We start from the raw sequence: 17,503 nt of genomic DNA on the forward strand, positions 1-17,503 counted from the left end.
AGAAAACAGTGTAACTATAATTTTTGAGGCCTAATGGGGGCCTATTAAAACATCACTGTACCTAACCACTTAAAGGGTAAATTGCACCCTTAAATATCTATTAATCACTGTATTCCATCTGGAAGCAATTATGATCCTCAGAATAGACATTAATATCACACTGACTGCAGTGAATCTGCTGGGGAAATAGGAAGAGCATGGCAGCACTCAGAGTACATGCACTAGTGTCATTCCAGGAGGTAGTTTTATTTTGTGGCACTCGATTTTTGGTTTGTCACTTACTTACAACTTCAGAAGTCAGTTTCCCTCAGAAAAAAACAAAGCAGTTTGCTGCAGTGAAAGTCAGCTGGGGAAAAAAATTAAAAATCTTATTTTCCCTTACCCATCTAATTTTCCTTTCTTTTTTTTTTTTTTTTTTTCTCCAGACTCTGCTTTGCCAGCTCTTGGGGCCATATCCTCTCACTGAAGTCAAAGGGAAAGTTTCCCGATGGTTTCCATAAGAAGGACCTTAGATACCAGTGGTTACATATAGCAGAAATATTCATGTAGGCACTGAATAAGGAAAGCACTTAACTAGATGGCAATATATGAGCAGGTTGGCAGTGCCATCCCCTTTGGAGAAAGCAGTAAGCACAGAAATTAAATTCAAAGAGCTTCCACCAGCGTCAAAGGGACTTAGAGACAGTGTTTAAGTGGTCTGATCGATCAGGGCTCATTTCCCACCTATTCTGCATCAGGTGGTGACAAAGTGACACATTTAACTGACATCAGGTAAATACCAGAGTCAACTCCATTGCACTGGATATTAATTCACACTGGCACAAATCCAGAGGTGTCCTCCTACACCCTGTAGTTACTCCCAGAGTATTCTAATAGAAGCAGAAACAGAATAATGCCCAAAGAGTTTCAACAAAGACCATTAAGATGTCTAAAACTATGTTTTAAAATACAGCATCCAGCTGTTACTGGCTGGTACCAACAACTTCTAAAAAATATTTTTTCTTACCTTGTCTGTTTTTTTTCCTTTTTTTTGTTTAACCTGAACATTAGTTTATATTTCTGTATATTGTCATAAAATATCATGGAATCAACCACAATTTTTTAAAGTACTCATACATTTTAAATCCCTGTTAACTCTCTCTTTTGAACAGTCTCAGTGGTTTCCGGAACACTATTACATAATGAAATGAGGGAGATCTGTCCCTATTTTTTGGCATTCGTGTTGCTAAAAAAAAAAATAAAAAAAAATTGATAGTTTTCCCCAGGATGACTTGATGGGTTCTCAATTTTCAACTAAACATACTTCATCAGACCTGACAGCTGCTTCTTAAACAAAAATATTTCTGCTTAAATATGCCTCTCAAGTTGTCATACTTTTTGGTTTTTGACCCAAACCCATTTTTCAGTTTTATTTTTCCTCGTTTTATTCTTTTTTTTTCTTTTTCTGATCTTTTCAGCAGAAAACTGAAAAGAAGAAGAAATTGTCAAAACAATATTGAAAAGAAAAAGAGTACAAGGACTGAAAAACAGAAATGGGTTAATTTAAGAAATTCTATTCAAAATATCTGCATCTTTGAGAAAACAGTTGGAAAAATAATATTTTAAAATTGTTGAAGACACTTATGACTTGTTTCCACATTGCAGACCAGCTCCAATTTAATCATGGAACAGATTAAATATAAACTCTGTTTTTCATTTCTGAGTAAACACTGTACAGTATACTCACATTCTGTTCTTTGAAAAAATTGGAGACTCTTTGAAAAACTCTTTGTAACTCTTTGAAAAATAGCTAAAATACCTAAGTCACTTAAGTGTTTTTCAAAACTGTATGTATAATGAACATTCTCATCTTAGCTTTGTGCCACTCATAAAGCTATGTAGTGTTATAGGACACCCTATTTTAATAAAAATCAATATGAGCACAGTTCTTTTAAGTTACATTCCAGAACTCATGAATTTATTACAACTCATACTATGCACAATAATCAGTGTTTCCGCTGATAAACTATAAATTTTTTTTGGTTTTGTTGTTTTTTTTTTTTCTACTCATTCCTTCTTTTGACCTCTGAATGAATGAAACATTTCTACTATAATTTATCTGTTTCCTATCAGCACGCATTCACACAATTTGAACAACGAGTGAAAGCTGTAAACCCGATATTGAACAGTAAACAAGAAGAAACTCATGTTGTTAAATGCAGTGCAAGGAAATCTTAGTACCATCCTACTTTGAGCATGCATCTTAACCCAGATTCTTTCACCACCAGTCTGGTTCGTACCATTCCAGAGTTGCAAGACTGATTTTGTGAAAGGTTCTATTCAGATGTAATTAAATACTGAGACATTAAAGATAAATCTGGTTTAAGATAAATATCCAGTTCTGCTTCTAGAACAGAGCCCAACCTAGTGTCAGTAAGCATCTAGGAAAGAAAATGCTCTGAATTGTTGTCTTTAGTTAAGTTACACTGCATTTTATTGGGAGACAGATATTTTCTGAGGCTGGTTCAATTTTCATTTTTTTTTTTTTTATCAGATTTGCTCAAATTCATTCTTAATAGACAAATATAAGCCCCCTACGGTGAGGACAAAGATATCTATTACTAAAAAATCAAATTAAGATCCAGGTAATTGATTCCTTCTATTCCTACTTTTCCTGCTATTGATCAGGGCCTTTAGTTTGCTGTAGTCCCCTCTCATCTTCTGGGATTCTTCCCGCTGCTGACCATGTTGTCTGCTGTCTTTGCAGTACTGGTTAATCATTTGCATTTCTGAGTGGCTGAAAGCTCCCACAAATTCCTTTGGGTGGAACTGCAGAGCTCTCACCGAGCTGGCCCAGGTCCAAGGGGACCACTTGTCAGTCATGAAGGCCACCATCTCCGAATCCAGCACTTTGAAATTGATCTTTGCTAAAGTCTGCTTGAAGCTGTTCTCTGTTGCGATGCAGTGGTAAAGCCCCCGGTCGCTGTCTTGGACAGAGCGAATGAGGAGTCCTTGCTCAGTAGCTATGATCCTCTCATTCAGCTTGACCTGAAGGGCAAAAAGGCAGGAGGAACTTTTTAGGGAATGTTAGGGAGCAACACAGTGTTGGACCTCTTAGAAGTGGGACTTACCAATACCTCTTTCTTTCTTAAAAGTTTTCTTTAAGGTACTGTGTTTTGCTTTATCACATCTCCCAGAGACCACTGTCATTGCTACTGTTAGGAGAGAACTTACCTCAAGGTAGGTAAGTGTCACTAAGGAGAATGACTTGAGCATTTTTATTTGGTATGTTACAATAGATATGATAAGGATGAAGTCAAAGATGTAAATCTGGAGACTATATGAAAGAAAAGTTTTCATAATGTTCAAATACCAGAGCTGAGGAAATGAACTTCCATTTGCCAGGTTTACGTCCCCGCGAATGTCTCTTCCAGCATCAGAGGCTGCTGCTGAGACAGATGGAAGAAAGGTGCAGAACTGGGGGTTGATCTGTCATTGAACACAAGGTGGGGCTAACTTCTGAAGAACTCGATCAGCACTGCAGGGTCTGTAGCCTGGTATGAAAGTTTTCTTTGCAGTGGTCTCAGCTGGGACTTGGCTCATTGCTAACCAAGAGCAATTTTTCTACTGTCCTATTTCCTTTCTGGCTTCAGACTCTGGAGAGTCCCAGGAGATGGTCACATCATCCAAAGGAAGCAAGTTACCACAACTTGTTATCATCCGATTATAAATGACTGTGCACATGTCCCTTTGCCTATCAGCTGTGAAGTAAAAATTGCTACTTTAATCCATTATGAAAGAATACCAGTGCTGGTATTTTTATGATTTTTTTTTTTTTAATTCTGCCACTGAACTTCGCATTATAGCTCATTCTCTTTGGATTCATATATTTATTATGCTGTTCTGTTATTGTAAACTTTTGTAGATATTGTGGAGGAAAGATTTGCAGAAATCTGAGAGCTAGGAATATAAACCCTTCAGTGTGTCTGTTGTTGTTTAAAACTGCATTGACTGTAATACAGTTGAACATAAGAACAAAAAAGGGAGATTTTCTGCTGGAGTAAAGGGTTAAAGAATTGCACCTACATTGCCAGGATATGTCTTGAGTCTTTGAAGAGTACATGAGAAAAACAGCATGAAAGACTCAGTGGAAGGCTTGCAAGTCCTCTCTGATTTTGGAAAACGGCCTGATATGCGAATAATGCTTTTCAGTATTTATAATCTATCAACAGACACCATATTACTTAATATTTCCTTTCAAAAGATGTTCCTTTTTATTCATATAGTAACTGCCTTGGATTTGAAATGGATTTTTTCCCCTTTTATATTACTTAAGGAAGGCACATTCCCCATAAACAATCATACTCTGTATTACTGTGCTGAAACTTGAGAGCCTTAGAGAGTGCAGTAATGGAAAATGTGATTGCACCATGGTGGGGAAATGCTTTTGTCAATACGTGTTCTTAGCCTGGACTAGTTTCTTGCTAAAGAAACCTTTCACATTTCTCCCAATTTTACCTTTTATCTCTTCAATCACACAGAAGGGCTACTCCTTCCTGAACTCTACGCAAGTTACTGCTTTTATCCCTATTTCCTCAGATCAGTAAGAAGTCTTGACTGCTGCAAACCTTGAGTTTGCAATTAGTAAGGTGTGAAGAAAGATTAATTAACTAATTCCCTGACTTTAGGGGCTGACAGGAATTTTCTGATAGCTGTTCTGGCCTGTCAGAAATCACTGAGGCTGAGGAGTGAAGTCCCAGCTATACTGAGCCTGCCCTTATTTATAAGAGTGAAGTGCTGGGAACTGTCTTGCCTCCACACAAATTCTCCAGGTTCACTGTAGGATGAAAACAAACGCTCCCTTCCCTTAGTCCGAGGAGTGGATTAGATACTGACTGAGGTCCCTTCCTGAGCTGCTGCTCACATTACTCACCTCTTTCCTCCTGTCATTGTCCTTCTGTAGCAGCCATTTAATAGAAGCCTGGGGAGATTTGGGTGTGCATTCAAGGAAGGTGGTGTTGTTTTTTACTCCATACTGAACTATTTCTGCAGCGTTTCTGTATGCTAGAAAGAAAATAAAAGTGGTCAGGCTACTTTGAATGGTGATTTGATGTAAAAAGCAAGTAACTGCAACACAAGTAAAATATTTGCCAAACAGGTAAGATGAAGTATATCTGATCCTGATATTGGACAATTCTAAGTAATTCAGGGCACAGAGTTTTCGAAGAAATGAAATTAAATGTGAAGAAACATATCCAGTTGCAAATACCAGTCATTCAAATCTGAGATGGTCTGCTCTGAGACAGTAGGATGCCTGTGGGCTGGTAAGCTCTGCTGATGGGATAACTGAGCTCAGGGATATTGTTCTCTGAAATTACATCATTCTCTACTACCACAAGAACGCCTGACTGGAACTATCCAAAGGAGAATATATTTCTTCACACTTCACCATTTACAAGCTGGGGGAACACAGCTGCATGACTCAAAATACAGCAGCATGCCCTGAAGACAGCTCCGTGCAGCATCCCAGGTAGGCGAGAGAGGGCAGGCTTGGCTGCCACTCCTCCCCTTCTCTTTCAAAGCAAGGAAGGAACTTGGCTCTAAATCTGAAATGTAATGAATACGTAGACAGGCCAGCAAGAGAGAGCAGGACAGATTTACATCACTCTGGCAACACCTGGGCAAGTGCTGAGTGTATGTCATCGCTTAGACTTGTTGTACCCCTTTATAGTCTTGTTAGATGAACAATTGGCAGTTACCGATAGGAACTTTCAGATGCTCATTGCTTGGCCCAAATCATAATATCTGTCCTGAAAACAATACAATTCCAGATTTATAAGCTTACATCATATATGATTTTTTTTTTCCTCCAAAGAAGCAATGGATACCAAACAATAAGAAAAATGCAAATACCTAGAGGTCTACACCTCTAATATCTGACTCTGTTTCTGCACAGTCCTAAGACTGATTTTCCTCAGACTCTATCTCCCATTCTTTTCATCTTCTTTCATCAACTGATATGTGAAATTGGAATGTAGTGTACTATAGGAAGAAGACTTTGCTTATTTCTAGTCCTTCAAAGTTTTTAGCACATTTCCGAGGTTGTACCAAAATCAATTGTAATTTTTAGGAGAATAACGTGAAAATATTTTGCATTCAGACCATAAGCTAGCAAAGAGCTATAGGCTGACCTATCTATAGCTGTAGAACAGTGAGAATCGCAGCTGTAACACATTATTATTTTTATCTACACTGGAACTAGATGTACCACAGAAAGGCATTTTTGTCTGTTTAATCGATCCATATATATCTAGCTTCTTACCTACTCCATACTTCTACTACTTATATATGCTAAGAAAAAGACTGAGAAAACAAACGCGTTTCTCTAACGGCCATGAGGGCTAACACAAGCATAACTATATTAAACAGAACATTTGAAAAGCAATCATACAAGACCCTTAGTTCTTGATGAGCTATTTAAGAACTGTAATATGCCAAAAATGTTCAGTTTACACATGGTGAGAGCTCTAAGGCATGCAACCTATCATGTTTAAAGACTTCGCTTCACCATTATAGTTCCCTATGAACTTGGAAGATTTGCTGCTGTTGCCTGACTCTCTTTTCTTTTGTCCTTTAGGCAGACTTCATTTTTTCCCAAAACATAGTAGTTTTGCTATAAATAGATTTAATTATATTTTTCAAGAGTCCAAGTTGCTGTTTCTTTTTATCTTTTTTTCCACTGGGGAAACAACTGCTATACACCTATGCTATATCCCACTGCTGTCATCAAAACATCCTTTATAAAGTTGCTAAAATACATAAACCTATAAATACATCCAGATTAAAAATAATGTTTGGAAAACAAGAAACCTGTTTCACAAGACTGTCAAGGTTTAAACATTTGTTTTCCCTCAGCCCAGAAAGCAGTTAGTTGACATTCTCACATTTTCCACATTGAAAGAGGAGACACCCACCCTTGGGACAGGCAATGGGTGGGTGGTCACAGCACATGCCTGCAAGGTAGGACACACAGCTCAGGTTACTTCATGATTCAAAGCCTAAGCCTTAGTATGGAACTCTCAGAGCTCAGGTGCATACTCTAATGGTGGGGTCATCTTCTGTAATTACCGTTTCAAGCTATTCATATACATAGAAAAGACCTAATACTGAGTCATGGGGAAAGACCTGCTGGCACTGTAGATTGGCAGCTAGAGCACAATTAGTCACATTTGGGCTGAGGGATCTCCACCCAACTGACTGCTGTGGTCTGTTTTGATCCAGAGGATTCTTCCGACACCCAGCAGACACCATTATTAACTGAGTATTTCACATGTAAAACCTAAAGCAATTTTCTTTTTTTAAAAAAATATCAATCATAAATTTACAGTCAGGTTTATTATTTGGTCTCTGGATGGTACAAATGAGAATGGACTTCAAAATGCATGCTCGGAAACAGAGGTGAAAGGAGCATAATGCTCTAATGTGTGCTGTTGGTTTGATGGCATACATTGCCACTGTCTAGCTCAGACATGCAGGGGGTTGAAGAGGATTAAGCTGCCTTTATGTATGTGTCTCCCAGTAGTATGACTTTGTCCGTATTTGACTGGTGTCCATCCATCCAGAGAAAGTGGTAGTTGAGAGGGCAGAATATTGGCTCCCCTGTCCACTCACTCAATGCCAGGCTGACTAAAGAGTTGCACAGCTGGAAATAGTCTTCATAAGGAAATTTTAAATGGTTTATTTTTCCACAAAAAGGGAGAAAAGAATAATTGTAACTCAAAAAAACAGCCCAAAACCTGCTGTTTGCTGAAAGATGTGCTCCAAAACTCAATATGCATCAAATATTCAGAATAACTCTGAGGTCCAAGACTTAAATGCATGAAGAGACATTAATAAAGACTGAAGTGATTTAGAAATAGAAAAGCCCTCAAACTAACTGTACCTGCTTCTAGTCAACACTGTCAGCTTCTCATTTCATGTAAGCTGAACTGTGTATGTCATAGTTCATAATTTTATCATATATATGCAGGTCTGATGTAATTGCAAGGAAAGATGTTAAAATCAAATCAAAACAGAACTCAGACTTAGAAAATAATTATGCTTTACCACTAAACCACACAGATAATGTGAGTTATGATGAATCACATAAAGGAAAGCCATGCATTCTTTATATAGCACAAGGATCTCTAAATTATAGTACCTTTTAGGTTGAAACCTCGGCACTGAGTCAGAGGGTTTCCATGTCTCACGTCTTGCCTACGACTTCTCCTGAAATATTTTGTAAAAACAAAATGTTATTCCAAGACAGATACACTGCAAATAAATGTTTTTTTCTTTGTGGGTTTGGTTGCTTTTTGGGGATTTTTTTTACTAGATGAACTGTTAGGGATAGTTCATGACCTACTGTGAGTGTGCTTTACTCTTGGCAGGCTCGCTAGATTGAAGATATGTATGAGTGAATAATCAGTTTGACAAAGTCTATAGAACAATTGTACTTTTGGTAGATGAAGTAGTTTTTCAATGGAGATACAGAGATGGAAGGGTTAGAGGTGATGTATGAAACAGATATAGGTTCACTGTTGCAAGTCCTGAAATTCAAAGCCAGAACCCCCAGCTAGAACTCTTCATAAAGGCAAGCACTTAAGAATGAGATGCATAAGAGACACAGTGCTCATATCTAATGCACTGACAGAAAATTATGATATAGAGCATGTTCTCTCCTTGATTTTGGCATGCACCTTATTTTTGTTGCCTGTAGCCACCTTGGTAGCAGAGTGACTATTCACCTCATGGAGAGCTAAGATTCAGTTCTGTCCTCTGCTGCAGGGTATGTGACTATTTCCAAAAGATACTCAAACTCACCAAGTCTCAGAGTACTTCGTGAGATTATTCAGATGACAGATGCAAAATCACAATTTTGTAGCAGTTAGCTAGAGAGTTTACTGGGATTGGGAATACTGGCATTTCAGTCCTCCACTGCCAAGAGGTCATAGCTCACAGAATTCAGTGCATGAAAATATGGTAAATGACATTTTTATTCTTAAGATATATTATTTTGTTTCCTGAATGTTCTGTAAGTTAGTTCAGTATTTATCAAGTTCAACAAAAAAAATACATTGGTGATAGATTGTTGCAAATGGATGCAGCTGGGATGTGTAACAGCTGTATTCTGAACTATGCACTAATGATTTGAAAGATCAGAAACCATAAAAAGCCCCTGGAGCTCCAGTACCGCTGAATGAAGGGTGATGCCTCTATGGCCATGTTATACCAGGTACTGCACAAACACCCAGAGACAGTGTTTATAATCCTGTGTCACCTGATCCTTCACTGCATTGTTTTAAAGCGAAACATTTGAAAGGTGATGTTTCAAAGGAGTAATTTCTGACATTCCAAGTATATGGTAAACATCAAAAATATTTCATCTTATGCCTTGGGATCTTAACCCTTGTGAACTGTGTATCTGAGTCAAAGAATTTCTGAGCGAATTTCAGGATTCCTGTGCTACCGTGAGCTGCTCCACAGCGTCAGCAATGGCATGCTGCTTGCATTAAGCAGTTCTGAGAATGTAAACTTACAGTTTGGTATTTATTAAAAACAAAAAAAGGTTGACCATGTGTTGGTTATGAAATAAAGATAATACGCTCAGGTGTTTTGAGGTAAACCAATGTGGATGAGGAACCACACAGTTCCTCACAGAGGAGCCATGGGAGACAGAGGTGTCAAAAGAAGCAAATAAGCAAATGTGTCCAGCAGATACAACTGTCTAGACTAGAGGATTTGGCTCTAATTACCAGTGTTTTCTCCTTCATAATCTCTCCTGTTAGATAAAGGGACAACTCATTTCCTTCACATATGAAAACCATTTTTTTTCCATACAGTTTTAGGTGTTTATTTTGGTTCGATATAAAAAACAAACTGCAAACAAAATGTCAGCATGAAAGCAAGTCCCAGTGTAAATAACCCTGGTGTATATAATGGGGATGTAAAGGAGTCCACTGGAAACAGCACAGACTGGGTATACCTGACTGCTCATTATGTCTGCGGCAGCTATGTTAGTGTAGGAGTTAGGTGGTCTGAGACTTCGAGACTTATTTTTTTCTTTCCTCCCCCTGTCTTCTGACCTTTGTTCCAAGGAAGAAAACAATCAGTTTGCAGACTGGAGGCAGAATATGCTGAGTGAAAACAGTAAAAAGTCCAGGTACTTTACCAATTGCTAAATGGCCAGGTTGGGTTTTACCCGTTAATCTCAAAAAAGGAATGAGTCAAGAAAACTGCAATTACAAAAATAACTGTCTTTAATTCCAGGGGATGACATTGTCACCGGCTGGATTGGTCACTAGAGCTGAGCCAAGCTTTGCCTGTTTCTGTCTACTGTCTCCCTCCATGTAGGTAAAGGCCTAAAGCCCACTCTCTGTATCTGGTCTTCTGCATCTGCAGCTCAGGTGCAGGCAGTGAGCGCAGTGGCACATAGTGGGTAAAGCTCTGGCATACACCTGAAAGGTTTCTCTCCCCTCCAGTAACACCTCATTGTGTATTCTGAAGCGTTGTTTGTATATGAAGTGAAATCTTAATAATACAAGAGCTCAGTACAGTCTCCTGCTATTAAATATTTCCCTTGGGAGGAGAAAAGAGGCTCCTGTTTTGCATAAAAATTATGAGATAGACTATTAGCTCTGTTGTAAATTAAAGAGAAATTGCTTTCCCTGTCTGCTTTAATAAATCTCATGTCAAAAACCCCAAATCTGCAGGCATTACATGGAAATCACATTTGCCTAAAATTTCACTGGAAATAATTCTTCTCACTTAGGAGCAAATGAGGAACAAAAGAAATAAATTACTTTATTCCTCAGACAGCCCGAGAGATATTTTGCTGTATTTGAGGCTATCATAATTACATCCATAGTGAGCATCTGAATTTAAACAAAGGGAATAAATGTTTTACTGATTTTGTGTGATGAGACAGAAGGATTAATATTTATGATTAGGAACTGTTAGGGTGGTTTTTTTTTTCTTCAGTGCATTACTTTAAACATGAAAAGGCAAGCTCTTTAGCACTCACTCTTGCAGCATACACTCCTAGGTGATGAACAATGCCAAGCACAGTAGCTACAGAAGCATTGTTTGTACATGCTCCTGAAAGGAATGACATCCCTCTTCTCCGTTCCATTCCAACACCCCAGGCTACATAGCAGAACAAAAGCCTTCTTTCCTTGCAGACTTCATTGGGCTGCTTAATACTGCTTACCTTTTCCCTGTGGGATAAAACCTCGAGCAGGAGTTGCCATCCCAGGCGCAGTAGGGGTCTCGGGCCAGGCAGCAGTCGGCACAGGCAGTCCCGTAGATGTGGCAGCGGTGCAGGGATACCTGGGTGACCCCTTCATCCGAGCTCACGTACAACTGTTGCTGTAGAAGGAAATGGAAAGATTTATTTCAGATGTGGAAGAGCTTCACCCGAGACTCAGCTAAAACACCTAAAAGCCCTTCAATTAATTTTGGAATTAACTCAAGACCAAGAGGGGAGCCACTAACATATATAAAGCCAAGATAAACAGAAATCTCCCAGGTGAACAGGGCTATAATATTTCCACCTTCCTCTTAGAAAATATTTAGAAACACTGGGGAATGTTAATGTCTTTTGGACATTGAGTGTCATTGTTCTGTTCTGGGGCAGACAGGCTGGGTTAATATCGCTCAGATTTGAGAATCTGGTTCTTTTTCAGTAAGGATTATTGGTTCCAGCCTTTGAACTAAGTATTTTCTCTGCACATAGTCACTTTAACAAATATTATGCGGAGTTCCTAGTTGGATTCTCCAGTGCATAGATTTCCAAGACATAAAAACTAGAGATTATGTTGGGGTTTAGGGCCAGATGATGATAGCCTTATATACCTGGAAAAATAATCCAAGAGAACTTCTGTAATAAATAGGATCTTTTGCAAAAGAAGTTCAAGGTGAATGGATCATCACCAAAATCTGGGCCAAAATGACTGTTTTACTCAGAACCAATTAATCAGTTATTCTTAAAATATATATTATTTTTAAAGAAAACCCTAGAAATTCCATTGATCTTTTTGTCAAAAAACTAAAGAATTACACCAAAATCAATTTAGTGAATAACGTTTACTTATTAGTAGTTTTGTAAAATACTCAGCAACATGTTGCTTGAAGATCATGGGATATGTATTTTAGTTTGTGTGTTTAACATTTCTGTAGACATCCTTTTGGTTGTTTTCATCAGTCTTATTGCCTTCATTATTACTAATAAACAAACACACATTATTGCACCATGGATTCAACAGACCCAACACTGCCTTTTTGCATTGACCAGACTTCCCAGGGAAAATTTCTGTTTGGAAAGTCTGTTTAGACTTATAGAATAAAAGGGGAGGGCAGATTTCCTCTTTTATAACTTTTTTTTCCTTACTTGTCAAGCAAAACAACAAAAAATGTCACACTTTCAGTGTATTAGAAATTATATATGATGAATAGAAAATGTTTTATCTTAGTGGCTCTGGGGCACATAAACAGCTCATGCAAACTTCAGTCAAGTTTCTCCACATTCATTACAGAAAACCTCCTGTCTATATCTTGCATGCTGCACAACAGTTGCTATTCTAACATCTTTAAGCCAATTTATTCCTCAATTAACAAGCACTAAATAAGTATTCCACTTTTCTTTACCTTTTTAGATGAAATCTTCATTGTTGTTATAGGAGAATTACTCTGAAAGACAAAATTCCAAATCACATTTACAAGGACTGTCTTGTTAATACTGTCCCATCATCAAAATTTAAAATTCAATAAAAACAATACCTTTCCATATCTTGGAAAGGCATCACTCACTCATCATTACTTTTTTTTTTTTTTGGCTATTTAAACTAAACAAATTACATAAATAAAATTAATGTCTCACTAAATGTATTGGCTAAACTCAACCTCATTATTATTACTCATGTGTATCAACAAGTTTTTGTACATTTCTAATTAACCTGTGTCTGTGCTACCTCAGCAATATAGGAGCAATGTGTTATGAAGCCATTAAAAATGGCATGTGTGTTACTGAACATTTCTCTCCCAGACAGTACTGTATACTACTGTGTGTCATCACTGCAGTCTATTATTTTTTTGTGTCCAAACCAAACGTTAAAGAGCTGGAGAAGGAATTATTACATTCACTGCCTTAAGCAAGTGAAGCAATTCATTATTCTCATCCAAACAAATGATAAAATTGATGGTAATAAAAATATTCAGCATTTTTTGAAGATTTTTTGTCACTAGAAGTTTCTTAGTGACAAAGGAAAGCCGTAACGGTGGGCCAGGATTAATTGTGGTGGACTACAAGCAGAACAGGGGGGCCAAGACTAGAAAATCTGGCTGAAAATCATGTGAATTGGCAAAGGTCTGAGCTGCTGTAGTATTTCATGAACTCTCTGGAGACTCAAGGTCAAATGCAACATTGGATCTGATGCCACATTCTCATTTCCTTGCTTATACTCTGGAAAGGAATCAGTGCTTTGCTTACTCTTGATATTTACTAGCACACAGCTAGGGATCTCATTCCCCCTCTCTTGGAGAAACTCATCAAAATACTCCATGCTGCCCCCACAGACCGCAATGACAGAGGTTATGGTATTATGAATTTTAGGGCTCAGGATTAAAAACGTCTGTGCATGGAGGCCCAGAAACAAGGTTTAGGGTCAGGATTCCTCTCAGCCCATCTATCTGCTTGCTGTGTTAATTTACCTTTCAGCAGGTGGAATTAGTAGCACTTGGGTGAAGGGTGCTCTTTAGGTAATATTGCTCACATATATCTTTTTTAAAGGGAAGTCTTCAACGAAAGCCTAGGAAGACTGATTATGCCTTTATGAGGGTTAACATAAAGTGTATTCCTTTTCTTAAAGAAATTGTTAATGTTGCCTGTCTAGATAAAAAAGCTTAACTTTTCCTTTTTCTACCTCCTCAGTGAAATAGAAAAATGCCTATGACAAAACCCTTAACTAAGTTTATAGATGCATACTACCATTTGCCTGACACTACCTCTTTTAAAGAATAGCCCACTCAAAAATTTGACGGGGATTTTTCAACATGAGGGTGAACATTTTCTTTAGGTTATTACAAGCTGCTACATTCCAGAGTGATTGACAGAGACTATTCCCTTATTTCTCCCTGTAGTTGTTTGTGTTTCTTTTCAGCTTATGTTGTGTTAAGCTTGTAGCTTTCTTGACTCCAGAGGCATGTGGCTTTGATGAGCTGGAGTTAAGCAAAAACAACACTAGTTTGCTTCCATTCTGCAGCTCAGAATCAGGAAGATTATCAGATAATCAAAGTAGTACAAAAATCTTATGTTCTATCTGTAAATAGTGACACTCTCGATACGTGATGCCAGTGATAAAAGTGGCCTTCTGGCAGCCACTATAAAATGATGTAAAAGTGTGATTATCAAAATCCTTCTAGCCAGTATAACAACATAAAAATAAGCAACTTAAATATAGGGGGAAAAAAAGGACTCAAGCTAGTTACAGCCTTCATAACATAAATTCCTCTTTGGGTATCAAGCTGACAGTATGCACATTTACTTGATCTTTTATCAAGTCACAGTTGCCCTTGCCAAAGTCTCTTAGAACAAAGTGTTTGTGTGAACATACACATTGGAAGAGTAAAAGTAGGAGCAAGCCAAACCTGAAAAACCTCCAGCTCTTCCAAAATGAGTTCTCCACTTGCAGAGAAGTTGGTGGGTAGGACAACAACTTTTTGTACAGTTCCTTGATCTGGAAAAGATGAGAAAAAGTGAGCTCATGTGGCAGAGAGAGAGAGAAAGAAAAAAAAAGAAGACGCACCATTATCAATTATGAAAACTAACCATCAAAGCAAGCACTATGACATAGAGAAAGATATTAAAAGATGTTCAGTAATTTCTAGGGTTTGGGGTCAGAAAGAACCATGAGATGATTCCTTCAGAAGTCACAGACTGTGGATAACTTGTACATGTCTGTATATAGTATTATTCTCATCTACAAACACAAAGTCATGGTTGGTGTGCTGGTTTAAGATTGGAGTTAGAATTACTGTTACCACTCTACCCAAAAAGATAAAGCAAAATCAGTATCTTCTGTACTAGTTGCTGTACAGACACACAGACAGAGGTAGTATCTATCCTAATGATTTTAAAGTAAAAACACAACAATATAAACAGGTAAAAGGGAGCTGCCACAGAATTTAATATATACTAATATTCATTAATAAACCATAATAAAAACTGATAACATGAAAGGTAATCCTTCCAAAGAATAATCCTACCTACAGATAAACAAAGAAAGATGATTTTTTTTTTTTTCAGGAAAGTCAAACAATAATCAAGTCAGTTACATATTGGTAGGAGCTAATATTTTGCTCTATAAGGGAAAAAGGAAAAGTAAGGTGTAGGTACTGTAGCTACTCTACCATGGATGCCCTCTCAAAATACAGTTCCAAGCCTCCCAAATCCACTCAGGTCAAAGGAGTAAAAAGTAAGAAAGATGGGGCAATAGCAGTTTTTTTGTAGGGTAGATGTGATGATTGAAAACAAAGGGATATTTGTGATTAGTTTTCCAAATTTGTTACGTGGAAAGAAAGTATGTCATGGAGGGGTCCATCTGTGAAGGCTTTTAAAAGCTGAGACAGCCAGTGAAATATTCCTGATGTAGCAGAAAAAGCAGACTGTGAGAGAATCACAAGGACAGGCATGGGGTATTTTACTTGGTAAAAACACAGCACATAGAATTTCCCTTGCCTGAAAGGCCCAAGAATTAGTCTGAGTAGAAAAAACTATTTCCTCAATATTGATTCTGAGGAATGAGACCACATGGTATAGATTCTGTTCAGCCTTCAAAAGTTTTATGAGCAATATAGACTTGTGTTGTTAGCAATACATTATACAGAACAATATAGGTAAGTATCTATGTGTATTTTTATGAATTTGTGACCAAGGAAAGGAAATCTCAGCTTCCTGTTTGGCAATTCATGACGCAGACAACATAAACTGAAAAAGAGCAATTTTATTTTTGATTTTAAGGTCAGTAACTAAATCCATAGTTGGAGCTGCAGGGCAAGTTGGTTACAGTAAATAATTTACATCTTCTTATTTCCCTGGAGGAAGCCAGCAAATAATAATATATTTTATTTAAAAAAATAAACTTTAGATCCTCAATATTGCTGTGTAATGACCAAACCACACACAGAGAGCACATTGCAGTATTTTGTAATTTAAAAGAAAAAAAAAAAAGGAAAAGAGAAATTGAAACCTGACAAGACGGAAAAACATGTAGCTATCAATTGTACATGCTCAGGACACACTGGGCATGAATTTTTCATGAGAATTTTCTATGGAGAACATTTATTCTCATTATACAATGGCATGATAAACCAGTTCCTTCCGAAGAAACTTTACTGAAACTAAATCTTGTGATAGCACAGATGTGGTCTAGACTGGGTGCCAGTATTAGCAAAGCTATGAGAACCTGAGAGAGATTTACTAGCTGCCAGGACCCACCGAAGCTTTAAACTGCTGCAGATGCATCCCTCACCGGAACGGAGGAGAAGTGTGTGCACGTGCATGTGCGTGTATTTCTGTTCCTGCTAAAGGGGATAACCCACTCACAAATACACACAGCTGAAGTCCAGTCTATTCCTGCTTCTTTGCATCCTTTTGTCAATGTCCTAACATTAAACTATACGATATAAAATACTGTATCAGAAGAGCAGGAAGGAGTTGCAGCCTTTTGTGTTTTTTTTTTTTTTTACCTGCGTGCAAAGTGTCAGCTACCTGGAACCCTGACACAGAGCACTAAGCATGTTGACAGTGACCTTACCTGCAAAGGAATGTGAGGCTGCTGAGCCTCAGAAGAACCGGTTTATTTAAATGATCCATTAGCACATGCCACACATTAGAATTCCTAAATTGTCTTTACTCCTCAAACCTCGCCCCTAACTGAAATCAGAACCTGAGGGGAGATTTTATCCTGGGCATTGGCACAGAAAATACTGATAATGCCTGACGCCAAGTCCTTGTGTCCTAATAACCTTTTCTATTTGAAAACTAGGTTCCTATCTACTTTCTTGTCCCACCCCAGCAAAATACACAGAGTTAAGGACTGTTTACCTTGGTATTCATTCCCTTTGACTCAATATTTTACCATTCACTTTGACTCAGTATTGTACTATGAGGGACAGACTGTTGCAGAAAGGAATGTTCCATTGTTTTAAAGGAATTAGTAAACTTAACACAACATTTAAAATAAATATTCGTGTTAGGAAAAGTAGGCAATAAAAAGCTATTCATCAAATGAAACGACTTAAAGGAAGGAATTCCAATAGTCTGTATATATATATATACATCTATACACACACATACTTCTAATACATGGCCTGTGGGCTATAGACCTCCACCCCTTCTGAAGACAGTTTTTCTACTGTTTCTCAGCCTTTTCCTTAATAAATGAAAAGCAAATATTTGTGCACAGAAAACACTTCTTACTCCTTTCTC

The 17,503-nt window shown here is 37.7% G+C and overlaps 1 protein-coding gene across 1 annotated transcript; it reads right to left on the reverse strand.

The window, feature by feature from the left end:
• Nucleotides 1–2,559: 2,559 nt before the first annotated feature.
• LOC104513633 (semaphorin-3C-like) lies at nucleotides 2,560–14,750 on the reverse strand (the record flags this gene model as incomplete). The annotated part of the gene is made up of 6 exons (XM_010157059.1): nucleotides 2,560–3,027; nucleotides 4,913–5,043; nucleotides 8,180–8,247; nucleotides 11,228–11,385; nucleotides 12,664–12,705; nucleotides 14,662–14,750. Coding segments are annotated over 6 exons (902 nt in total), but the record flags the coding sequence as incomplete, so codon positions are not given.
• Between the last annotated feature and the right edge of the window lie 2,753 nt (nucleotides 14,751–17,503).

This window comes from Eurypyga helias, unplaced genomic scaffold (assembly GCF_000690775.1).
Source record: "Eurypyga helias isolate BGI_N326 unplaced genomic scaffold, ASM69077v1 Scaffold14758, whole genome shotgun sequence".
Taxonomy (NCBI): domain Eukaryota; kingdom Metazoa; phylum Chordata; class Aves; order Eurypygiformes; family Eurypygidae; genus Eurypyga; species Eurypyga helias.